The following is a 22,994-nucleotide window of genomic DNA, read 5'->3' as shown; positions in this document are numbered from 1 at the left end:
CATATCCTTCGTCCCAGGAGTTCAAAAATGTTCAAATGTGTGTGAAATCTTATGGGACTTAACCGCTGAGGTCATCAGTCCCTAAGCTTACACACTACTTAACCTAAATTATCCTAAGGACAATCACACACACCCATGCCTGAGGGAGGACTCGAACCTCTGCCGGGACCAGCAGCACAGTCCATGACTGCAGCGCCTTAGACCGCTCGGCTAATCCATCGCGGCCTTCCCAGGAATAACGGGATAGCTACAGGAAGGGCATCTTGAATTAACCATACCACATCCATTAGCAACAGCTCCGAACCTGAGCCGATGGGGAACAAAGGCAGAAGAAAAAGAAGGATAAGAAGAAAAATTTAATAACACAATTTTTTGCAACTCGGACACATGATGTAGGTTGGGCAGCCTATCTTAAGGTTCACGAAATATTTTCCAGGCAAGTTCGCACTTTAATTTGCCAAACCTATACCTTCCAGGGACACTCGTCCCATTCTGAGCACAGCTAACAGTACATAATACAAGAAGCGCATGCTGTTTCAGTCACGCACGACCTTCCACCGACGGGCATTCCGGTTTCTCAGCCCCACCATGTTGTTCGCGGAGTACCAGAATCGCCATGTGCTTCCAGAAGCACGGACAGAGATGGATAAGTGCGCGACAGCCCTTGGTGACCGGCGCAGCGCCAGAGAGGAGGGGTAGGGTGCAGGCCGTTGGGTTCAGGGTTAGGGTTAGGGTTGAGAGGCGTAGGGTTAGGGTTAGGGTCGGGGTCAGAGACAGGGGCCCGCCCCGCCCCGCTCAGTTGGACGAGTGCTTGGTGCCGGCGCCCTCGCTGCTGGCCATCTCGCTGGAGCCGCTGGAGCTGAGCGTCGTGTTGCTGCCGTACGGGTCCAGCGACGACTGGACCGACATGGAGCGGCCCTGCGCCTGCCGCCTCACTCTGTTGGGGGACAGCTTCCCGGGGTCGACACTTGTTGGGTCTGCCTGAAACAAAAGCAGGGGGAACTGCACTACCGAGTGGTGTAGCGCTGCGCGCCGTGGGCTGCGCGTCGGAGCGGCTTCGTAATTTTTCCCAGACTACCAGCCAGTTAACTTCCACTGCATGTGAAGGTGGAAAAAAATGGCTCTGGCCTCTACGGTACTTAACTTCTGAGGTCATCAGTTCCCTATAACTTAGAGCTACTTAAACCTAACTAACCTAAGGACACACCCATGCCCGAGGCAGGATTCGAACCTGCGACCGTAGCGCTCGCGCGGTTCCAGACTGTAACACCTAGAGCCGCTCGGCCACTCCGGCCGGCTGTGAAGGTGGGACTGACAATTTGAAATCAGTCGTTATCAGTAGGTGTTCACTTCTTAACCTTGCTGCAATTGACGAGTGTTTTACACCAGACGCGTTTCGCTTTAATTTTTTATGTACTGTGGTTATTCCTTATAGATTAAAAACATTATTTCTTTATTCAATTTACTTGCGATGTTTTTGCCTCTTCTGTACATGTTCTGCGTACCACTCCATTTTCAAATGGTTCAAATGGTTCTGAGCACTATGGGGCTTAGCCGCGCGGGATTAGTCGAGCGGTCTGCGGCGCTGCAGTCATGGACTGTGCGGCTGGTCCCGGCGGAGGTTCGAGTAATCCCTCGGGCATGGGTGTGTCTGTTTGTTCTTAGGATAATTTAGGTTAAGTAGTGTGTAAGCTTAGGGACTGATGACCTTAGCAGGGTGTGTCTGTTTGTTCTTAGGATAATTTAGGTTAAGTAGTGTGTAAGCTTAGGGACTGATGACCTTAGCAGTTAAGTCCCATAAGATTTCACACACATTTGAACAATTTTGAACACTATGGGACTTAAAATCTGAGTTAATCAGTCCCGTAGACTTAGAACACCTAACTAGCCTAAGGACAGCACACACATCCATGCCCGAGGCAGAATTCGAACTTGCGACCGTAGCAGCACGCGGTTCCGGACTGAAGCGCCTAGAACCGCTCGGCCACAGCGGCCGGCACTTCATTTTCCTTCGTTGTTAGGGGAGGTTGCATTCGGAAGTAAATTAGGTTCAGATTCACTCTTGAGAGCTTTTCGACTTTTTCAAACCACTTCTTTTTACGCTGCAGTGCCGTTTTCCCCCCTTCATCTTACTTTGTAAAACTTCACAACAGAAACAGAACGGTGTTTTCGCGTGTTCCACACTCAGCACTCTCACATTCTCTTTTTATCTGATGTCAAACGTATTATGTTTGACAGAAGGTGTATAGTTCGAGCCAGGAGCATGGAAATGACGGACAAATAACTCAGCTTTTGCTGAACACTTATACCAGCAGCAACACAAAATTACCACTAGAGAAAGAGTCACCCATATAAACATAAACACAGTGCTGAGTGCCGAACACGTAAAACCACAGTTCTGATCCTGTTGTGAAGTCGTAAAAACTGAGGTAAAATGGAAGTAACATCACTGCAGGGTAACAAAAGGTGATTTCAAAAACGGCGAAAAACTGCCAGGAGTGAATGAAAAACCAAGGGTTTTTCGACCTCCACCTCCTCTTACAAATAAGAAAAAAGCAGGGTTTGCAGAATATTTAAAGAAGAGACAAAACATCGTTAAACAAATTGTGCATCAACTTTATAAATAAACGCGGTTTTTTAATTTGTAAAGAGCAAAATGTACACGCATATTATGTATCCATGTTTCCAGAGTGACCACAGAAGTTCGTTTTTAAATAAAATCCAAACGCGTTAGGTGTAAAATACTGTGACTGCTGTAACGTTTGCACAGGAAAAACAGTAACACTAATGGGCTATAATAGCTGCTGCATAAGATGGTCATGTAAAGAAACATAAAAAATGGTTCAAAAGGCTCTGAGCACTATGGGACTTAACATCTTAGGTCATCAGTCCCCTAGACTTAGAACTACTTAAACCTAACTAACCTAAGGACATCACACACATCCATGCCCGAGGCAGGATTCGAACTTGTAACCGTAGCAGTATCGCTGTTCCGGACTGAAGCGCCTAGAACCGCTCGGCCACAGCGGCCGGCAAAGGAACCTACTACGAACATTTTAAATGATCACATAGCGTATTACATTTGGTGGGTAGAATAACTGTGTACGCGCTTGTTTTAAGGAGGTACTAGCAACTAAAGATGTATTTCTACTTTCTAGTGAACCTCATTCCTTTATAAAATTAGCAGAAAGCATATTTTCTGTACCTAATGAAAAAACATTTCTTTCATTTTTAGCTGTGGTATCGATAGCAACGATGCCACGGCATAGATGCAAGTTCATAAGTTGGCACTATGAGACACCGACGACAGCGGCATCCAGCCGGTGCTGTGGAACTCTATGAGCTCCGCTCCGAATTCAGCCCATTTGATTCAGAGGAGAGGAATCAGCAACATTCTTTCTATTTCACAGTGGGCGAACCACTACTTTTACGCAAAGTTAAGTAAAGGTGATTTTAGTTCACACTGAAATGCCGAGAGTTTTACCTCACCTGTTCCTACTCGCTTCTTTCATTCGGCCAACCTTTCAGTTTTCAGGAACAGACTCACACGCCGCCTTCCAGGCGGGATACAAAAGCTGGATCCCATCCTCGTCGCCAGCTTTTGTATCCCGAATGAAGGAAGCGAGTAGGAGCAGGTGACGTAAACCCCCTGGCACTGCAGTGTGAACTAAAATCACCTTTACTTAATTTTGCGTACAAGTAGTGGTTCGCCCACTGTGAAATAGAAATAAAGTTGCCAGCTCGTCTCCTCGGAATCAAACAGGCTGAATTTGGAGCGGAGCTCGCAGAGCTGCACAGCGCCAGCTTGAGGGCGCTGTCGTCGGTGTCTCGTAGTGCCAACTTATGAACTTGCTCCTACGCCGTGGCATCGGTACTATCGATACCACGTTAGTTTATAAAGACAAAACCTTTTCGTTACTAAGTAGAGTTCGTAGGGAGAAATTTAAAAATGCATTTTCAAGAACATTTAGTGTGCTTCAGACACATTAATGCGAAAAAATCTGTAGCTACCAACCACATCCAACATAAACCATCCAGGCTTCACAAATGACCTCTAGCCACTTGTCATTACACGAAGAGGGATAAAGATTTGGCCGAACGAAGGAGTCATCTATGCATACACAATAATACACTATAATATAAAATAATAAATGAAACAGTAGACTCCTTTAGAAGCGCATTTTTGAATAATTTGAAGTCTCTTATATTGTAGATACTAATCCACACCATCTTTAATACCTTGTGCGGCTACCTGACCTGGAATATAACATTAGTCTCAATATAGTTAATTGCAGTTCTGTACGTATTGACTCTCTCTCACTGATGTTAGTGTTTAATTGATCGACAAATGTATAAGTCAAAGGTCATACTGCATGATTCAGCAGCACTGAAGGCTATACAAATAAATTATATTGAGAAAGAGTAATGTATATTTGAAATGTGGGAATCAGAGGCAGAAATTTTTTCGGGTTGGCCGCAAACAGCGTTCACTGGAAACTGTTGTGGATATGTGAAATCAAAAGTGGAGATCCCACGTGAGCTATACGGTATACGCTAATCAAAACACTGAAGTTACTGAAACGAAATCTGTTCCCAGTGACCAGCGCAGACATGTCTAGAGACGACCGGGACAATGGTGGGGTAGCAACTTGGCTGTCGCCTGCCATACGGTTCGTCATTTCTTGTCGTGGCCGGACGCCTTTGGTTATCATCCGCGACACCCATACAGTACAACGGAGCTTCGACGATATTCTTCGCCCGTTTTGTTGCCTTTCATGGCAGACCATCCTGGGCTTACATTTCAGCAAAATAATGTCTGTTCGCACATGGTAAAAGTTTCTACTGGTTGTCTTCGTGCTTGTAAAACCCTTCCCTGGCCAGCGCGGTCGCCGGATCTCTCCCCAAGGGCCCTCGAACTAGCTCGGTATTCTGACGGTCTAACACACCAGTTGAACAGAATTTGGCACAATATCCTTCATGAATAACTGCTGGCATAAGGGCCAAAGGAGGACCAACGCGTTACCGACTTGCTCAATTTGTGAAGATCTTTCTCGCGAATAAATAGTCCATTTTTTCTGAAATTATAACCATTTATTTGTCTGTACATGTACAGCGCATCTCCCGGTTCCCGTCCCATTCGGATGATCAAATTTTTTTGCACTTCCAAAGTGAGCGTATGACAGCGTTGGCCGGGAGGCCCCTATTCGGGGAAGTTCGGCTGCCAAGTGCATTTCATTCGACGAAACTTTGGTGATGAGGTGATGACCATGAAATGATGATGAGGACAACACAACACCCAGTCCACGAGCGGAGAAAATCTCCAACCCGGCAGGGAATCGAAGCCGGGCCCGCTTGCAAGGGAGGTGAGCACGTTACCATTCAGGTAAGCTGGCGGACGGTACTTAAGTATATATGTCAGCATTGTTATAGGTGGATGCATGTCCATATGGGTAGCATTTTCCCCCATTCGGGGGAGTTCGGCCGCCGATCTGCTAGTCAAAGACGATGAAAATGATGATGAAAGACAAACAACGCCCAGTCCCCTTCCGGGAATCGAATCCGGGCCCCCTGCGTGGTAGGCAGTAACTCTACCGCTACGCTACGGAGGCGGACTGCAGTCAATTATAAAATGTGTCAAAGTTGCGAAATGTTTTGTTGGAACATTTTGACGTTTTACAGAGTACGCGTTCTGGACAATTATGTATATACTTTTTTAAATTTTACGCAGTAAGACATATATTTTTGATCGCTTCACCCGTTTTTGAGAACGCAGACATAACCAAATTCTCGTGAGTTGATGTCGGTCAACTGGAACTTTCGATACCGCATGTGCGTGAGGTGCGTTGATTGTTTTGCTTAAACCCGCTACTAGCGTCATCTAATGTTGTGTCTGCAATTTATCTTCGGTATGTAGAGGGCATTGTGAATTGTGGCGGTAATGGAAATGAGCGTTTGGCGTCATTGACCGGGAGGCCCCTTACGGGGCAGGTCCAGCCGCCTTGGTGCAGGTCTTGTAACATTCGACGCCACATTGGGTGACCTGCGAGCCGGATGGGGATGAAATGATGATGAAGACAACACAACACCCAGTCCCTGAGAAGAGAAAATCCCCGACCCACGAAGGAATCGAACCCGGGCCCCTTAAGATGGCAATCCGTCACGCTGACCATTCAGCTTTCGAGGCGGACAATTGTGACGGTGAGGTAACGCTATTAAATCTAAAAGTCTGACGATCTGAAACTACGAGGCCGAAGTCGCCGATATCCGTCTCCTGGCTTGTGCAGTTTGTGAACCTACCTGCGCCAGTTTGTGCTTTACTCCGATCACCAAGGAGAGAACAGCTTGTGCTTATATGCAGTGGGATAGTATCCACAGCAGACGGTGCACTGCAATTCGTCGAGTGTATATGGGAGAGTTTTGCTGATTAAACGAAAAAATGACGACTCTTCTCTCTTACTTTTGTTAATGCTCACTATGTAGAGCAGTACCGCATAATTAGCTGAATGAAGATTTTGTAAGCAACGTCTCGTATGTGAGTTGAACTACCATATGATTCTGTGAGTTGTACAAGCCTTCCGCATGGTCGCCACATATTAAAGTTTCTCCAGACAGTAACCGCACTTCTGCGGACGTTTCCAGTGACTGACCACTGATTACGTGGTTAAGGATTTCTGTGAAGGGTTATTTGGCATCCTTCACAGCAGGGTTGATCATCTGCAAGTTTCTCTGCATTCCTTAAGAATTTCCAAACCATGTATCATCACTGTGCTAAATGCCGTAATCTATGGTCAGCCTCACTGAACTACAGGAAGTATCTATCACAGATACTGATGTTGTTGCGGTCTTCAGTTCGAGGACCGATTTAATGAGACTCCCCAGGGCAATCTGCCCTGAGCAAGCCTCTTAATCTGTGCCCAACTACAGCAACCTACGAACATGTAACTGTGTGTGTGAAGTCTCATGGGACTTAACTGCTAAGGTCATCAGCCCCTAAGCTTACACGCTACTTAACCTAATTTATCCTAAGGACAAACACACATACCCATGCCCGAGGGAGGACTCGAACCTCCGGCAGGACGAGCCGCATAGTCCATGACTGGAGTGCCCTAGACCGCTCGGCTATTTGAATTAACTAACTGCAGTCGACACACGATCTTCAAGTACAGTTTTTAAAATTTATACTTCCCTCCATTACCAAATTTATGATTCCTTGATACCACAGTACATATTCTGTCAAACCATTCCTTCTTTTTATAGAGTAATATGGAGAAGGAGAACCAAAGACGGCGTTATATTGGTAGAACACTTCGGAGATGCTAGAAATCCACTAAAGAGGCTACCTACACTACGCTTGTCCGTCCTGTTCTGGAGTATTGCCTGCGCGGTATGATTGTCGGAAAGACTGACTAAGCATATAAAAGTGAAAACAACAGTCGGTGAAATGAAAGCATTGGTGTTAACATTAAGAGTGAAACGGGTATTCCACTGTTAAATGCAGGGTAGACAGCGGTTAGGTGAAAAGAGTCAGTTGAAGGCCCCTATGAGGGGGAAGACTTGCCTGATGTGATAGAAGAGGAGACAGGAGTTGACGGGGAAGAGATAGGAGATACAGTATTAAAATCATAATTTAAATGAGCTCTGGAACACTTAAGGTCGAATAAGGCAGAAGGGGTAGATAACATTTCATCAGAATTTCCAAAATCATTGGGGGAAGTTGCAATAAAACGACTATTAACGTTGGTATTTTGAATGTATGTTTTGTGGCGGTGTTCGTAGCGACAAACAATTCGCTGTAGAAACGGCTTACGAAGTCACCGCCACACTTTTAATAGCGGGCCGACCGGTCCGCTGGAACAGTGAACAGAAAGATGAAAACCCAAACACTCTGATTAAATAAAAGTCGGTACTTATCTTTATTAACGAAGATACAGATACACAGTAGTGAACTCCGTGTCTACAGAATCTGTCTAGTTCGAGTCGGAGCGGCTAGGTCAGCGTCGGCTGACGACAAACAACAACTCTGCTGCGATGAACACACAACTGACTAGCAAGTACACAATTCGGTGGCGAGTATACAACTGAGCGGCGAATACAGAACTGTCCCAGCGCTCGCGACTCCAGCGCTTAAGAACCCAGAAGCCAGCGGTGGTGCGCGCAGACTTGCGGCGATTTCCTGTCTCGCTGGCGCTGCTTATGCGGACGGCGTCCGAACTTTGATGCTGCCAACCTTTTGGCAGCGGGCTCGGGTGGCATTACTGGCTAGGATATAACAGTATGAGTCTGTCGATACACCAGCCGACTGTCGGGAAAACATCATTCACACAATTCTGAAGATTGCAAGAGCCGACAAGTGTGACAATTACCGCACAATCAGCTTCACAGCTCATGCATCCAAGTTACTGACGAGAACAATGTGAGGAAGAATTAAAAAGAAAGTTGAGGGTGTGTTAGATAACGAACAGTTTGACTCTAGGAAAGGTAGTAGCACCTGACAAGCAATTGTGACTACGCGGTTGATGATGGAAGGAAGGCTAACAAAAAATCAAAACACATTCATAAAACTGTCGATCTGGAGAAAGCGTTCGACAATGGGAAATTGTTCAAGATGTTCGAAATTCTGAGAAAAATAGAGGTAAGCTATAGGGAAAGAGGGATATCACACAATTTGTACGAGAGCCAAGAGGGAACAATAAGACTGTAAGATCAGGAACGAAGTGCTCCGATTGAGAAGGGTATAATACTGGTAGAAAGCCTTTCGTCCCTAGAGTCTAATTTATCCATCGAAGAAGCAATGACGGAAATGGAGGGAACCTCAAGAATGAAACTAAATCCAAGGTGAAAGTATCTGATAAGACTGATAAGATTCACATTGTTATACTTACTGAAAATGAAGAAGAACTACAGGATCTGTTGAACGGAATGGTCCACTGAGAACAGGTAAGGATTAAGAATACACAGAAGGAAGTTGGTTAGAAACTGCTTGTGAGGAAGTATATCAAAAGCCTTCTGGAAATCAAGAAACATGGAACCAATTGAAGTTCCCCTCTCGACAGCAGTCATTACATGATGAGCGTAAAGTGTTACTTATGTTGCACAAGAACAGCGTTTTCTGAATCGATGTTGAGTGTATGTTGTACCATCCTATCCCTCCTTCTTGTCAGTCTTCCATACGCCCCTTTCTTCGCCGATTCTGAGGTGAACCTTCTCGTTCTTACCACTCTACCTAATTTTCAACATTCTTCTGTAGCATCACATCTTGTGCTTCGAGGCTCTTCTGTTCCAGTTTCCCCACTGTCCGTGATTCACTACCACACAGTGCTGTGCTCCAGATGTATATTCTCAGAAATTTATTCCTCAAATTAAGGCTAATGTTTGAGACTAATAGAATTTTCGTGGATACGAATACCCTTTTTGCATGTACTAGTCTGTTTTGTATGTCCTCCTTGTTTCGTCCGTCATGGGTTATTTTGCTTCCAACGTAGCAAAATTCCTTATCTTCGTTTACTTCATGATCCCCAATTTTGATTTTAAGTTCCTCTCTATTCTCGTTTATGCTACATTACATTACCTTTGTCCTTTTCCTGTTTACCCCAAATGCATGTTCTCTACTGATTAGACTTCATTCCAATCAACACATCCTGTAACTATTCTTCACATTCTCAGAGGATATCAATGTCATCAGCGAATCTTATCATGGATATCCTTCCATCATGAATTTTAATCCCACTCTTGAACCTATCTTTTATTTCCGTCATTGCTTTTGTAACATATAGGTTTAACAATACGGGTGAAAGGCTAGGTCCCTGCCATGGCTTACACCCTTTTTAATCTGAGCACTTCGTTCTCGGTCTTGTATTCTCATTATTCCCTCTTGGTTCTTGTATAATTGCTCCGCTTCCTCAATAGCTTATTCCTGTTTACCTCAGAATTGCGAACGTCTTGCACCATTTTACACTGTCGAACGCTTCTTCTAGGTCGCTGAATCTTATGTGTGTGTCTTGATTTTTCTTCTGCCTTGCTTCCATTACCAAACGTGACCTGGAAACGGTCTCTCTGGCGGCTTTACCTTTCCTAATGCCAAGCTGCTCGTCATCTAACTAGTTACGGCGTAAAGTGAAGCGCCGGAATACCAGTCGGGGACGACAGTATGGAGACGGATGTGGAGAAGGCGTCAGCCAGTTGCACGCTGACCGACCCCTCTCCAGGACGACAACGCAACAGCAGTGGCCTCTATGCGAAGAGGACAGAAGCAGCGCTCCCAACTGGTCGCTGCCCAGTTCTACGAGTACCGCAGCAGCTTCAAGGCTAGTCATTTCGCTAGTACTGTGTAGCACTGTCTACAGGGTGGTCCATTGATCGTGAGCGGGCTAAATATCTCACGAAATAAGCGTCGAACGAAAAAACGACAAAGAACGGAACTTGTCTAGCCGAAGGGGCAAACCAGATGGCGCTATGGTTGGTCCGCTAGATGGCGCTACCACAGGTCCAACGGATATCAACTGCGTTTTTTTTTTAAGTACGAAACCCAATTTTTATTACATATTCGTGTAGTACGTAAAGAAATATGAATATTTTAGTTGGACCACTTTTTTCGCTTTGTGATAGATGGCGCTGTAATAGTAACAAACATATGGCTCACAATTTTAGACGAACAGTTCCTAACAGGTAGGTTTTTTAAATTAAAATACAGAACGTAGGTACGTTTGAACATTTTATTTCAGTTGTTCTAATGTGACACATGTACCTTTGTGAACTTATAATTTCTGAGAACTCATGCTGTTACAGCGTGATTACCTGTAAATACCACATCAAGGCAATAAATGCTCAAAATGATGTCCGTCAACCTCAATGCATTTGGCAATACGTGTTAACGACATTCCTCTCAACAGCGAGTAGTTCGCCTTCCGTAATGTTCGCACATGCATTGACAATGCGCTGACGCAGGCGTTGTCGGTGGATCACGATAGCAAATATCCTTCAACTTTCCCCACAGAAAGAAATCCGGGGACGTCATATCCGGTGAACGTGCGGGCCATGGTATGGTGCTTCGACGACCAATCCACCTGTCATGAAATATGCTATTCAATACCGTTTCAACCGCACGCGAGCTATGTGCCGGACATCCATCATGTTGGAAGTACATCGCCATTCTGTAATGCAGTGAAACATCTTGTAGTAACATCGGTAGAACATTACGTAGGAAATCAGCATACATTGCACCATTTAGATCGCCATCGATAAAATGAGGGCCAATTATCCTTCCTCCCATAATGCCGTACCATACATTAACCCGCCAAGGCCGCTGATGTTCCACTTGTCGCAGCCATCGTGGATTTTCCGTTGCCCTATAGTGCAAATTATGCCGGTTTACGTTACCGCTGTTGATGAATGACGCTTCGTCGCTAAATAGAAAGCGTGCAAAAAACGTCTTATCGTCCCATAATTTCTTATTCCCAGTGGCAGAACTGTAAACGACGTTCAAAGTCGTCGCCATGCAATTCCTGGTGCATAGAAATATGGTACGGGAGCAAGCGATGTTGATTTAGCATTCGCAACACCGACGTTTTCTCGCGCAATTTGTCTGCTACTGATGTGCGGATTAGCCACGACAGCAGCTGAAACACCTACTTGGGCATCATCATTTGTTGCAGGTCGTGATTGACGTCTCACATGTGGCTGAACACTTATTCTTTCCTTAAATAACGTATCTATACGGCGAACGGTCCGGACACTTGGATGGTGTCGTGCAGGACACCGAGCAGCATGCACAGCACACACCCGTTGGACATTTTGAGCACAACAGCCATACATCAACACGTTATCGACCTTTTCCGCAATCGGTAAACAGTCCATTTTAACACGGGTAATGTATCACGAAGCAAATACCGTCCGCACTCGTGGAATTTTACGTGATACCACGTACTTGTACGTTTGTGGCTATTAGAGCGCCATCTATCACACAACGAAAAAAGTGGTCCAACTAAAACATTCATATTTCTTTACGTACTACACGAATACGTAATAAAAATAGGGGTTCCTATTTAAAAAAACGCAGTTGATGTTCGTTTGACCTATGGCAGCGCCATCTAGCGGGCCAACCATAGCGCCATCTGGTTTCCCCCTTCAAGTTAGACAAGTTTCGTTCTTTGTAGTTTTTTTCGTTTGACGCTTATTTCGTGAGATATTTGGCCTGGTCACTATCAATGGACCACCCTGTATACTGAAGAGGCTTGTTTATTTCGTAGGTCGCACTTTGCTTGCGAGACGTCTGTGTTATTGTCAAAGTTAAGTATTGTCATTGTTCATTTCGCAGTAAAACTCCTTAATATGACTTGCTTGAATTATTTGCCAAGGTATCCGAGAAAGCAGGTTCCCCAGACACCCTATATTCGACGAGTAGGCAGGATTCAACATAACTGATCCTTGGTCTCCTTTTCCATTCTTCTGTATATAATTGTTGTCAGAAGCGCGGATACATGAGCTGTTAGGCAGCTTGTGCGTTGATTCTCCCACCTACCTCCCCTGGCTATCTTCGTAATTGTGTGGCTGACATTTTTCCGGAAGTTTGATGGTACGTTGTCAGTCTCATAGATTCCACAAACTTGAGTAGTCGTTTTGTTGCCAGTTCCCCCCGATTATGGTATGTCATGTACCTCTGAGCCGTGCTCCGGATCGCGTTTGTGCCGTTGACAAATGGCTCTGAGCACTATGGGACTCAACTGCTGAGGTCATTAGTCCCCTAGAACTTAGAACTAGTTAAACCTAACTAACCTAAGGACACCACAAACATCCATGCCCGAGGCAGGATTCGAACCTGCGACCGTAGCGGTCTTGCGGTTCCAGACTGCAGCGCCTTTAACTGCACGGCCACTCCGGCCGGCTGTGCCGTTGACATGTTGGCGCCGTGTATTCGGATTGTGACCCGACGTTTTCTAAGTGCGTTCACTGGCGCCACTACGTTTGCTCGCTTTGTCTGTCCGTGAGTGGCAGCAGCGGCGTTTATCGATAGCGAGCATTGTGGTACTATCTTTGAAACCACCTCTTGTGTTTACGGATCGTCGTGTGTCGGAGTTCGGTTGGGAACGGAGCAGCAGTGATTTCCGACACCGCCAGTAATCGCCGAGGGAGCTGGCGATACATGCACTGCCCAATGGAAGCATGTGGTTGCGAGAGTGCACGACCAAATCGAGGTCCGGATTCAGCGAGTTTAATTTGAATGGATCGTTATATTCGAGTAGTGCAACTTTCACTTGTGTATGTGTGTGTGTGTGTGTGTGTGTGTGTGTGTGCGTGTGTGTGTATTCGTCCGTCGAAGTGACCTCATGCCATCAAGCTGTCAGTTGGCTGTTGGCTGTCTAATACTCCGACATTTCCCTTGCCTGACTTGATTGGCAACGACCGATGGTTGGTCGTTCGGTCGGTCGTCTCAGTGGACGACGTTCATCTGGTCTTTCGACCGTTTCTGTGTTCTTATCGTTCATGTCTACGTGCAATTCGTCTTGTTGCTGTTCAGTGACTGTTTTAGCATTGTTTGAGTTGTTTGTGGAATTGTCTTTTGCGGTCCCATGTGCATCTAGTCAGATTTTGAATAGGCATTTTGGTCTTAACCCTGTCTGCGTACTAGGATTTGGTGGAGCCAAATTGTGTAATTAAGTGCTTGTCATTTGTCGATGTTAACCGTTATTATATCGTGGTACTGGTTATCGCATCTTAGGTGGAGTTTGCGAGTGTGCTGGTCGGCGTTTAAGCTGTCCCTAGTTTGAGTTGCCATCCTGTTAAGTGAACATAACTCGTGGCTGCCTGTCTCACCGCTTACGCAGCTGTATGGACTTTTCTCAGGTCGATCCTTGGAGCACTGCCTATGCATCACTCCCGTCTTTATTTCCTCTGATTGTGTCAATTGTTTAAAATAATATTTTGTTTAAATTATTCCTATTTCTTGTGGCCTTCAGCCGACAAATAATTTGAATTCTTCTTAAAGGGGGTAGGACGTCAAACGGGCCGACTTGGAGCAGGAGAGGCACCACAGGACATTTTAATTTCCATTGTTTATACTTTTACAAATAAATTCATAAAACTTTGTCAGCATGACCAGGAAGATTCAGAATTCACACTCATAGGAGTGGAAGTTCGAAAACATAATGAAATAATTTTCTTTACATGTGAAATTTCATAATATTTTTTCACTTACTAATGGCAGCATTTGTTGCTATAGGTACACTTTTCTTCATAAGTAAGAGAGATTCTTCGATGAATTTTGCACAGCATACAAATCATACGTAAAGGTGTATGAAACTCTAGAATTTTCCACATCTACTAAAAACTGTGGTAAAAATTGAGGTAATTAACTATAAAATTCGTGTTTTTTTCTAAACATGAATTTAAAATATAACAGCTCATTCGTTTTTTCATAAATTAAATAAATTCTAGAGTTTCATACACCTGTAAGTATGGTACGTATGCTGTGCAAAATTCATCGAAGAATCTCTCTAACTTGTGAAGAAAAGTGTACCTATAGCAACAAATGCAGCCATAAGTAAGTGAAAAAATGATGAAATTTCACATGTAAAAAAATTATTTTGATATGTTTTCGAAATTCCACTCAAATGAGTGTGACCCCTGAATCCTTCCTGGTCATACTGACAAAGTTTTATGAATTTGCTTGTAAAAGTATAGACACTGGAAATTAAAATGTCCTGTGGTGCCTCTGCTGCTCCAAGTCGCCTCGTTTGACGTCCTACCCCCTCTTAACATGGCCTTCATCCGTCAGTTTGTTTAAATTATTCCTATTGCTTGTGGTCTTCAGCCAACAAATAATTTGAATTCTTCTTAACAAGGCCTTCATCCGTCAGTTTAGTTTGTGCTACAGTCAATCTTTTTAAAATGATTGTCTTACAGAATTATTTTGTTATTTTCAACGTGTAATTGACTTCCTCATTTGTACTTCAGGCCTTCAGCCGTTAATTGTTCTGAAGTTTTGCTGGTGGCCTTCAGCCGACAAATAATTTAAATTCTTTCTTAATAAGGCCTTCAGCCGTCAGTATAGTTTGTGTTATAGTCAATTTTTTTTAAATGATTGTTTAAAAAAATATTTCCTTAAATAAAGTGTACGCGTTTATTGTGCTACCAACGGTAACTGATTAGCCCTGTCCACATCTTTTCTTGCTTTCCCTAAGTCTCTTCTGGCTTATTTTATCTCAGGTTCTAACTAATACTGGATCGCCTATGTCATCCATATCTACTTCAGTTCCTTCTATCACTTCATCAGACAAGTCTTCCATTGCCCTCTTAATTTTACCATCCATTCTTTTAATTTCACCGAACGTTGTTTCGACTCTCCTATATGCTGTGTCAGTGCTGCCGACGATCATTTCTTTTCGATTTCTTGATATTTCTTCAGCAATTTCGCCTTGGCTGACCTGCACACCCTGTTTATTTCGTTTTTATTTCATTCCTAAAGGATTTGTATTTCTGCATTCCTGTCTTTCCCTGTACGCCCTTCTCTCGTCCATCGGTTGAAGTATGACCATTTTTACCCAAGGTTTGTTTGTAATTACCTTCCTTGTACCTATGTTTGTCTAGCTAACATCTGTGATTGCAGTTTTTAAAGATGTCCGTTCGCCTTCATCTGAACTGCCACAACCTTAGCGAATTGCAATGCTTCTCGTCATTCGTGGATACTTCAGTATTCCCATTCCTCGGTACTTCAGTGCCCCACTTCCTTCCACAATGATTATTTCCGACGATTCAGCTTACTCTTCATCATTACAAAATTGTGATCTGAATCTATATGTGCACCTGAGTGCATCTTACAGTCCAATATCTGCTTCTGATTATGCCGTGATTCAGCAGGAACATTCCTGCGTCTCCGGGTGTTTTCAAAGCATGCATACTCCGCCTGTGGTTCTTCAACAGAGCGTTTGCTATTACCATCTTGAATTTATTGCATACTCAGTTATTCTTTCTCCTCTCTCGTCGCTATTGGCAAGCGAATATCCTGCCGTAATCCTTCCTGACATTCCATTCACACTAATCGCTTTCCAATTCCCGTTTGTTGCTTGCGACGGTGGTATGTGTATGTGAATTATCTTTGTCGACGTTGATTTGTTGTATAATTTGATGAGGACAGCTCCGGCTCTGTACTGTACACAGAAACTGTCTCTCTGCCCTACTTTCCTATTCATAACGAATCCTTCTCCGGTTATACAATTTTCAGTTCCTTTTGGTATTACCCTGTATTCATCTGACCAGAAATCTTTATCTCCTTTCCTTTTCACTTCACTGACCTCCATTGCATCTAGTTTTAGCCTTTCTAAGAGCGGAGAATACTCAGAAATGAATGTAATTGGCAAACTGCCTGAACCGAAACATTTGCCTTTATTCCAATTGCTGCGCTACACCAAGGATATCTACCTCTAAGTAACTTACGTTGGGAGCAGTTCTTGACTGGAACTCTGGAATATTTAGTTCGTCTTCTTTGCTGAAAGATTTTAGGAAAACCTTACTTAGCTACTCCGCTCTAGTGACAACGTCATCTATGACATTACCATCATTACCGCGCAGTGAAAGTATTGATTGTCGCTTGCCGTTTGTGTACTTTACCTGACCACAAAGTCTTTGGGTTTAGAGACAGATTTTCGTTGTGGTAACTGTTAGGTCTACAACTTTGCTTCCGCCGTTTTACAATAGACGGCAGTAGTGGAAAGTAGTGGTGCAAATCGTTCATTAGAAGTGTCACACAGTAAGCTTAAGCATTTGAGGACATAACGCCATAAAAATATCAGTCGATTTTTAATTGCATCATAAAGTTATTCTCGACTGAGCACGTCAACTTTCTCGTCATCTGCGGAAGGTTTTAATTTTCTGCTTTGATATGAAGAAATCTGCGGCTGAGGCGCATAAAAATCTGGGTAAGATCTATGATGAGATGCCTGATAGTGACAGAATTTTGCAAAAAATGGTTTCCATCCTTCAAGAATCGTGATTTTGACGTCGAAGATAGACCGGCATGGTTGTGAAAGAGAGAAAGTTTTCGATGCCGCTGCAACCAACGGGAACAATCACAGGAGATCGTTATCGGAAGCAATTGATGTGTTCGAGCCGAGCACTGAAAGGCGAACGGCCACACTACAGCGACAGACATGAAAAAAATGATTTTGCAGAATGACAGTGCACGACCCAATGTCGAAAATCCTGTAAAAGCATAATTGGAAACGTTGCAATTGTAAGTCCTACCCCACCCGCTGTGTTCTCCAGATATTCCTTCCTCTGACTGCCACATTTCTCAATCTGCGACACACGACCTAGCTCACTAGCACTTGCGGTCATATGAACAAGTGCAAAATTCGATCATTCGTGGCTCCCCTCAAAAGATATCCAGTTTATACACTGCGGGATTCGTAAGGTGCCCTAAAGCTAGGATTAAGAAGTGGTCAGCCACGGCGAATACTTTGAATCGTAAAGTTTTGTTAGTTTTTCACAATAAAGTCTCTAATTTCGAGAAGAAAACGGCGGAAGCAAAGTTGTAGACCTAGTATTAAAAACATCGAGTGTTGAAATCCGCGCTAAATTCCGAGCCTTTGAAATAAAAATTGCCGATCTTGGCGATTTCACTTTCTTTTTAATTTGATATGATTTGTTTCGTTGTTTCTGCAACAGTGGTTTCACCTATTTTGCGTACCACGCAGGATGAGTTCCGTCTCTTGTTGATATGTTTGGTTTAAGTCTCCCAACTGTTGTGGATACTGTTTCTTTATTTATGTCGCATTTGGTCTACACTAACATTGGGAACCGCTGGAATGTTGTGTCAATGGGTGACCATGTGATACAGCTACAGAACTGACAGGAATATAATCAGTTAATACGCTGAGGAAGTTTACGCACTCTCTTATTATCGAATGCTATGTCAGAACGGCTTATGCAGATAGTAGCGTCCGTTTGTAGCGTAAAGTAGCGACGGTGAAGGCTTAGAATCTTTGCAGGGTGAACTATCAGTTGCCTACAGTAAAATAAGGTTACTGTGGAGGAGCCTTCCTCCCTCCGCAGTGAATTCTGGTTACTGGGGACTGGTGGAGAGCAGGGAGAGGTTGCGCACCTGGTAGGCGAGCGCGTTCATGATGATGCTGTAGGGCACCAGGCCGAGCGGGTGCACCTCGCGCATCAGCACGTTGGCCGGGATCTTGTGGAACTGGATGTACTCGAGGAAGTTGCCGATCACGTCCTTCAGCGCCGTGTTGGGGTTGTTGTCGCAGTACTTCTTGCTCCACATCAGCGCCGCCTGCAACCAGCGCCCGACAATGAGGGTCGCTCACACACACCGAAATCAACAGCAAGTACTGCAAGTAGCTGAAACAGTTTTTGCACACCGATGTAAGTCAACAAGTACATATTCTCATTTTTTTTTAATAATTTGGGAGAACAGGAATCTTTCTCATTGCAAGCAATCCATCTTTACAAGGGTTTTCTGACATTAAATAAATATGTCTTCCTTCGAGCACCAGACACAGTTTAAGTAATAGAACCCAGTACGTTGTCCTCGATGGTGACTGTTCGTCGGAGGTGAGGGTACCATCTGGAGTGCCCCAGGGAAGTGTGGTAGGTCCGCCGTTGTTTTCTATCTACATAAATGATCTTTTGGATAGGGTGGATAGCAATATGCGACTGTTTGCTGATGGTGCTCTGGAGTACGGGAAGGTGTCGTCGTTGAGTGACTGTAGGAGGATACAAGACGTCTTGGACAGGATTTGTGATTGGTGTAAAGAATGGCAGCTAACTCTAAATATAGATAAATGTAAATTAATTCAGATGAATAGGAAAAAGAAAATCCCGTAATGTTTGAATACTCAATTAGTAGTGTAGCGCTTGACACAGTCACGTCGATTAAATGTTTGGGCGTAATATTGCAGAGGGATATGACGTGGGACAAGCATGTAATGGCAGTTGTAGGGAAGGCAGATAGTCGTCTTCGGTTCATGGGTAGAATCTTGGGAAGATGTGGTTCATCTGTAAAGGAGACCGCTTATAAAACACTAATACGACCTATTCTTGAGTACTGCTCGAGCGTTCGGGATCCCTATCAGGTCGGATTGAGGGACGACATAGAAGCAATTCAGAGGCGGGCTGCTATATTTGTTACTGGTAGGTTTGATCATCACGCGAGTGTTACGGAAATGCTTCAGGAACTCGGGTGGGAGTCTCTGGAGGAAACGAGGCGTTCTTTTCGTGAATCGCTACTGACGAAATTTAGAGAACCAGCATTTGAGGCTGACTGCAGTGCAATTTTACTGCCACCAACTCGTACAGAGGCATATAAGCAGTCATTTTTCCCTCGTTCTGTTTGGGAGTGGAACATGGAGAGAAGATGCTAGTTGTGGTACGAGGTATCCTCCGCCACGCACCGTATGGTGGATTGCGGAGTATGTATGTAGATGTAGATGTAGATGTATTTATTTCTAATTTCTCCTAGCAGTCACTTTTTCATTTTATGTTTAATCTAACATAATACAACGATTTTCTAACATGTTCTGTTCATCTTCAGGCGTTTATACATGCATACATACTGAGAAATGTTATTTAAAAATAAACCGTATTAAACTAGATTAATGTAGAGCTCTTTGTCCCTTGTTTGTTACTGTAGCGGCTGGTGTTGCATTTGGGGGGGGGGGGGGAGAGAGGAGAGGGGCAGTGGATGGCTAGAAATCGAAATCAGTGATGTCATCTGCTGGTTTTCTTCCTTCTGGTTGACTATGTATACCACAGCCTGTATAGGATGCAGATAGATTTGCATCAGTTACGTGTTACGAAAATAGTATCAAAGGCTTTTATATCACTTACGATTTCATCATCTTGCTGCTTCACTTGCATCACTGGTGTAATTGCGGAGCTGTTGTTTAACATTACCCTATTGCACATTGTATTTTGTCACTGATTGCCAACGTAATTCACTGCACAAATAGCTTCGACATACATGTAAACGTTATGCACACAAGATGACGGACTGTAGCATGTGAGTCTCTATCGATTATCGAGGTTTTGTATCGATACTCTTGGTACTGACAGATTTTTAGTCAATTGACACATCTTGAATCTATTGAGTTAGAGCTGGCTTAAGACTGTTGAAGAATTTTGAGTTTTTGAATTCGGTTATTTCATTAAGAATGTTATCTCCATGCTTTGTACTTTGTATGAGGATTTCCATTTCTTCCACGATATCCATTCTCTTACTTTTTCCTATTTTGTGTAAAATTTCGTGGTTGTTTTCGATTTTTAAAGGGTGGCTTGTGTCTTTGATGTGACTTACTACTGCTGATTTGTTACATTTATCAAGCCTGTAGCAGTCTAAATGTTCTTTGAATCGGGTTCTGAAATTTCTGCCTGTTTGGCCGATATAAAATTTATTACATTGGCCACAGGTAATTTTGTAAATACCAGATGCATCAAGGCTTGTATCTGGTGGTTTTAAATCGTGAATAAGCTTGCTATTAAGGTCGTTGTTGGTGCTGAAGCTGATTTTCACTTCTTTGGTTTTGAATAGTCTTGCTAATTTGTCAGATACTCTTCCAACATAGAAATAAATAATTATCGCACACAGTCACGGCTCACAAACATAGCCATTATGGCAGAGAATAATTAAGAGACAGTTTTGTTCATACCCTACTGGGCATTAAAATTGCTACACCACGAAGATAATGTGCTACGGACGCGAAATTTAACCGACAGGAAGAAGATGCTGTGATATGCAAATCATTAGCTTTTCAGAGCGTCCACACAAGTTTGGCGCCGGTGGCGACACCTACAACGTGCTGACATGAGGAAAGTTTCCAACCGATTTCTCATACACAAACAGCAGTTAACCGGCGTTGCCTGGTGAAACGTTGTTCTGATGCCTCGTGTAAGGATGATTAATGCGTACCATCACGTTTCCGACTTTGATAAACGTCGGATTGTAGCACATCGCGATTGATGTTTATCGTATCGCGACATTGCTGCTCGCGTTGGTCGAAATCCAATGACTGTTAGCAGAATATGGAATCGATGGGTTCAGGAGGGTAATACGGAACGTCGTGCTGGATCCCAGCGGCCTCGAATCACTACCAGTCGAGATGACAGGCATCTTATCCGCATGGGTGTAAAGGATCGTGCAGCCACGTCTCGATCCCTGAGTCAACACATGGGGACGTTTGCAAGACAACAACCATCTGCACGAACAGCTAGACGACGTTTGCAGCAGCATGGACTATCAGCTCGGAGACCGTGGCTGCGGTTACCCTTGACGCTGCATCACAGACAGGAGCGCCTGCGATGGTGTACTCGACGACGAACCTGGGTGCACGAATGGCAAAACGTCATTTTTTTGGATGAATTCAGGTTCTGTTTACAGCATCGTGATGGACGCATCCGTGTTTGGCGACATCGCGGTAAACGCACATTGGAAGTGTGTATTCGTCGTCGCCATGCTGGCGTATCAGCCGGCGTGATGGTATGGGGTGCCATTGGTTACACGTCTCGGTCACCTCTTGTTCGCATTGACGGCACTTTGAACAGTGGACGTTACATTTCAGATGTGTTACGACCCGTGGCTGTACTTTTCATTCGATCCCTGCGAAACCCTACATTTGAGCAGGATAATGCACGACCGCATGTTGCATGTCCTGTACGGTCATTTCTGGTAGAGAAAATGTTCGACTGCTGCCCTGGCCGGCACATTCTCCAGATCTCTCACCAATTGAAAACGTCTGGTCAATGGTGGCCGAGCAACTGGCCATCACAATACGCCAGTCAGTACTCTTGATGGACTGTGGTATCGTGTAGAAGCTACTTGGGCAGCTGTATGTGTACGCGTCATCGAAGCTCTGTTTGACTCAATGCCCAGGCGTATTAAGGCCGTTATTACGGCCAGAGGTGGTTGTTCTGGGTACTGGTTTCTCAGGATCTATGCAGCCAAATTGCGTGAAAATGTAATCACACGTCACTTCTAGTGTAATATATTTGTCCAATGAATACCCGATTATCTTGTGCATTTCTTCTTGGTGTAGCAATTTTAATGGCCAGTAGTGTATCTTGATCGGAGACGTCAGTTCTAGAGGGCATTTGCTAGATAAAAGTTTGATAAGGAATCGATATCTGTAAATGTACCGTTTGAAAGTAAAATACACTGGTGTACAAAACTTATGGACGAAAGTAAGTTTTGCATCATGTGTCGCTGGCATGTAAACTTGGACCATACGTAGACAGAACTGCCACAGTATAATGGGGAAGGTCGCTGTGAGACATACGCAATGATGCGAACGGAAATGGAACTTTTATTCAAAGACAAAAAATTACAGTGAAGTCATGGCGACTTGTGATGGTCAACCGGACATTACAAAAGGCGTAACGTGGCTTTTAATAGCGTGTGTTAGTACCAAGGGCGGTAATCCATGATCTGCAAGATTTTCACATGCTGGCCGCAACGTTGGTATGGTGTTCTACTACCTCCACCAGCGTGGTTTACAACTGCCACATGATCGATGGTGCATGTTGACGTGCTTTAATACATCTCCCCATCGCATCCCACACTTGGTGGATGGGTTTTAAGTCGGGGAAAGGGCAGGTAAGTCCATTCGTCAAATAACCTCTCGTCCTAGTAGCTTCTCCACGCACGCTGTTTGATACGACCGCACATTGATGATGATATTCATATCTGGTCTCCAGCCGGAACGTAATGTCATCTTGAAACAGTGTTCAAGCAGAGTACTTATAGCGGCGATCACATCTCCCGTGCTCTACATGTTGGATCTCCGCGGGAACCAATAGAAGATACAGGCAAATCGGTGGCGTTCCTACCTTTATCGGGAAGCATGTCTGCAAAAATAAGAAGAATTTTAAAGAAATTTGATATTAAAAGTGTATTCCATCCTTTAGCTAAGACAAGAGCACTGCTGGGCTCAGTGAAGGACGATTTTGGTTTCAGGAAGCCCGATGTCTACAAATTTCCCCGCTTTTCCGGGAAAGCC

The 22,994-nt window shown here is 44.2% G+C and overlaps 1 protein-coding gene across 1 annotated transcript in view; it reads right to left on the bottom strand.

Moving 5' to 3' along the window:
- Window positions 1–795: 795 nt before the first annotated feature.
- Window positions 796–22,994, bottom strand: part of LOC124607330 (serine-enriched protein) — a 132,119-nt gene continuing 109,920 nt past the window's right edge. The window contains exons 8-9 of the mRNA XM_047139630.1: window positions 18,095–18,277; window positions 796–981 (exon numbers count right to left, since the gene is read on the bottom strand). Of these exons, the coding sequence (XP_046995586.1) occupies window positions 796–981; window positions 18,095–18,277 (369 nt within the window). The remainder of the gene's footprint in view (window positions 982–18,094; window positions 18,278–22,994) is intronic.

This window comes from Schistocerca americana, chromosome 3 (assembly GCF_021461395.2).
Source record: "Schistocerca americana isolate TAMUIC-IGC-003095 chromosome 3, iqSchAmer2.1, whole genome shotgun sequence".
NCBI classification, from domain to species: domain Eukaryota; kingdom Metazoa; phylum Arthropoda; class Insecta; order Orthoptera; family Acrididae; genus Schistocerca; species Schistocerca americana.
Note: the sequence above shows the minus strand (reverse complement) of the source record. Positions and strands in the feature narration are given on the sequence as shown.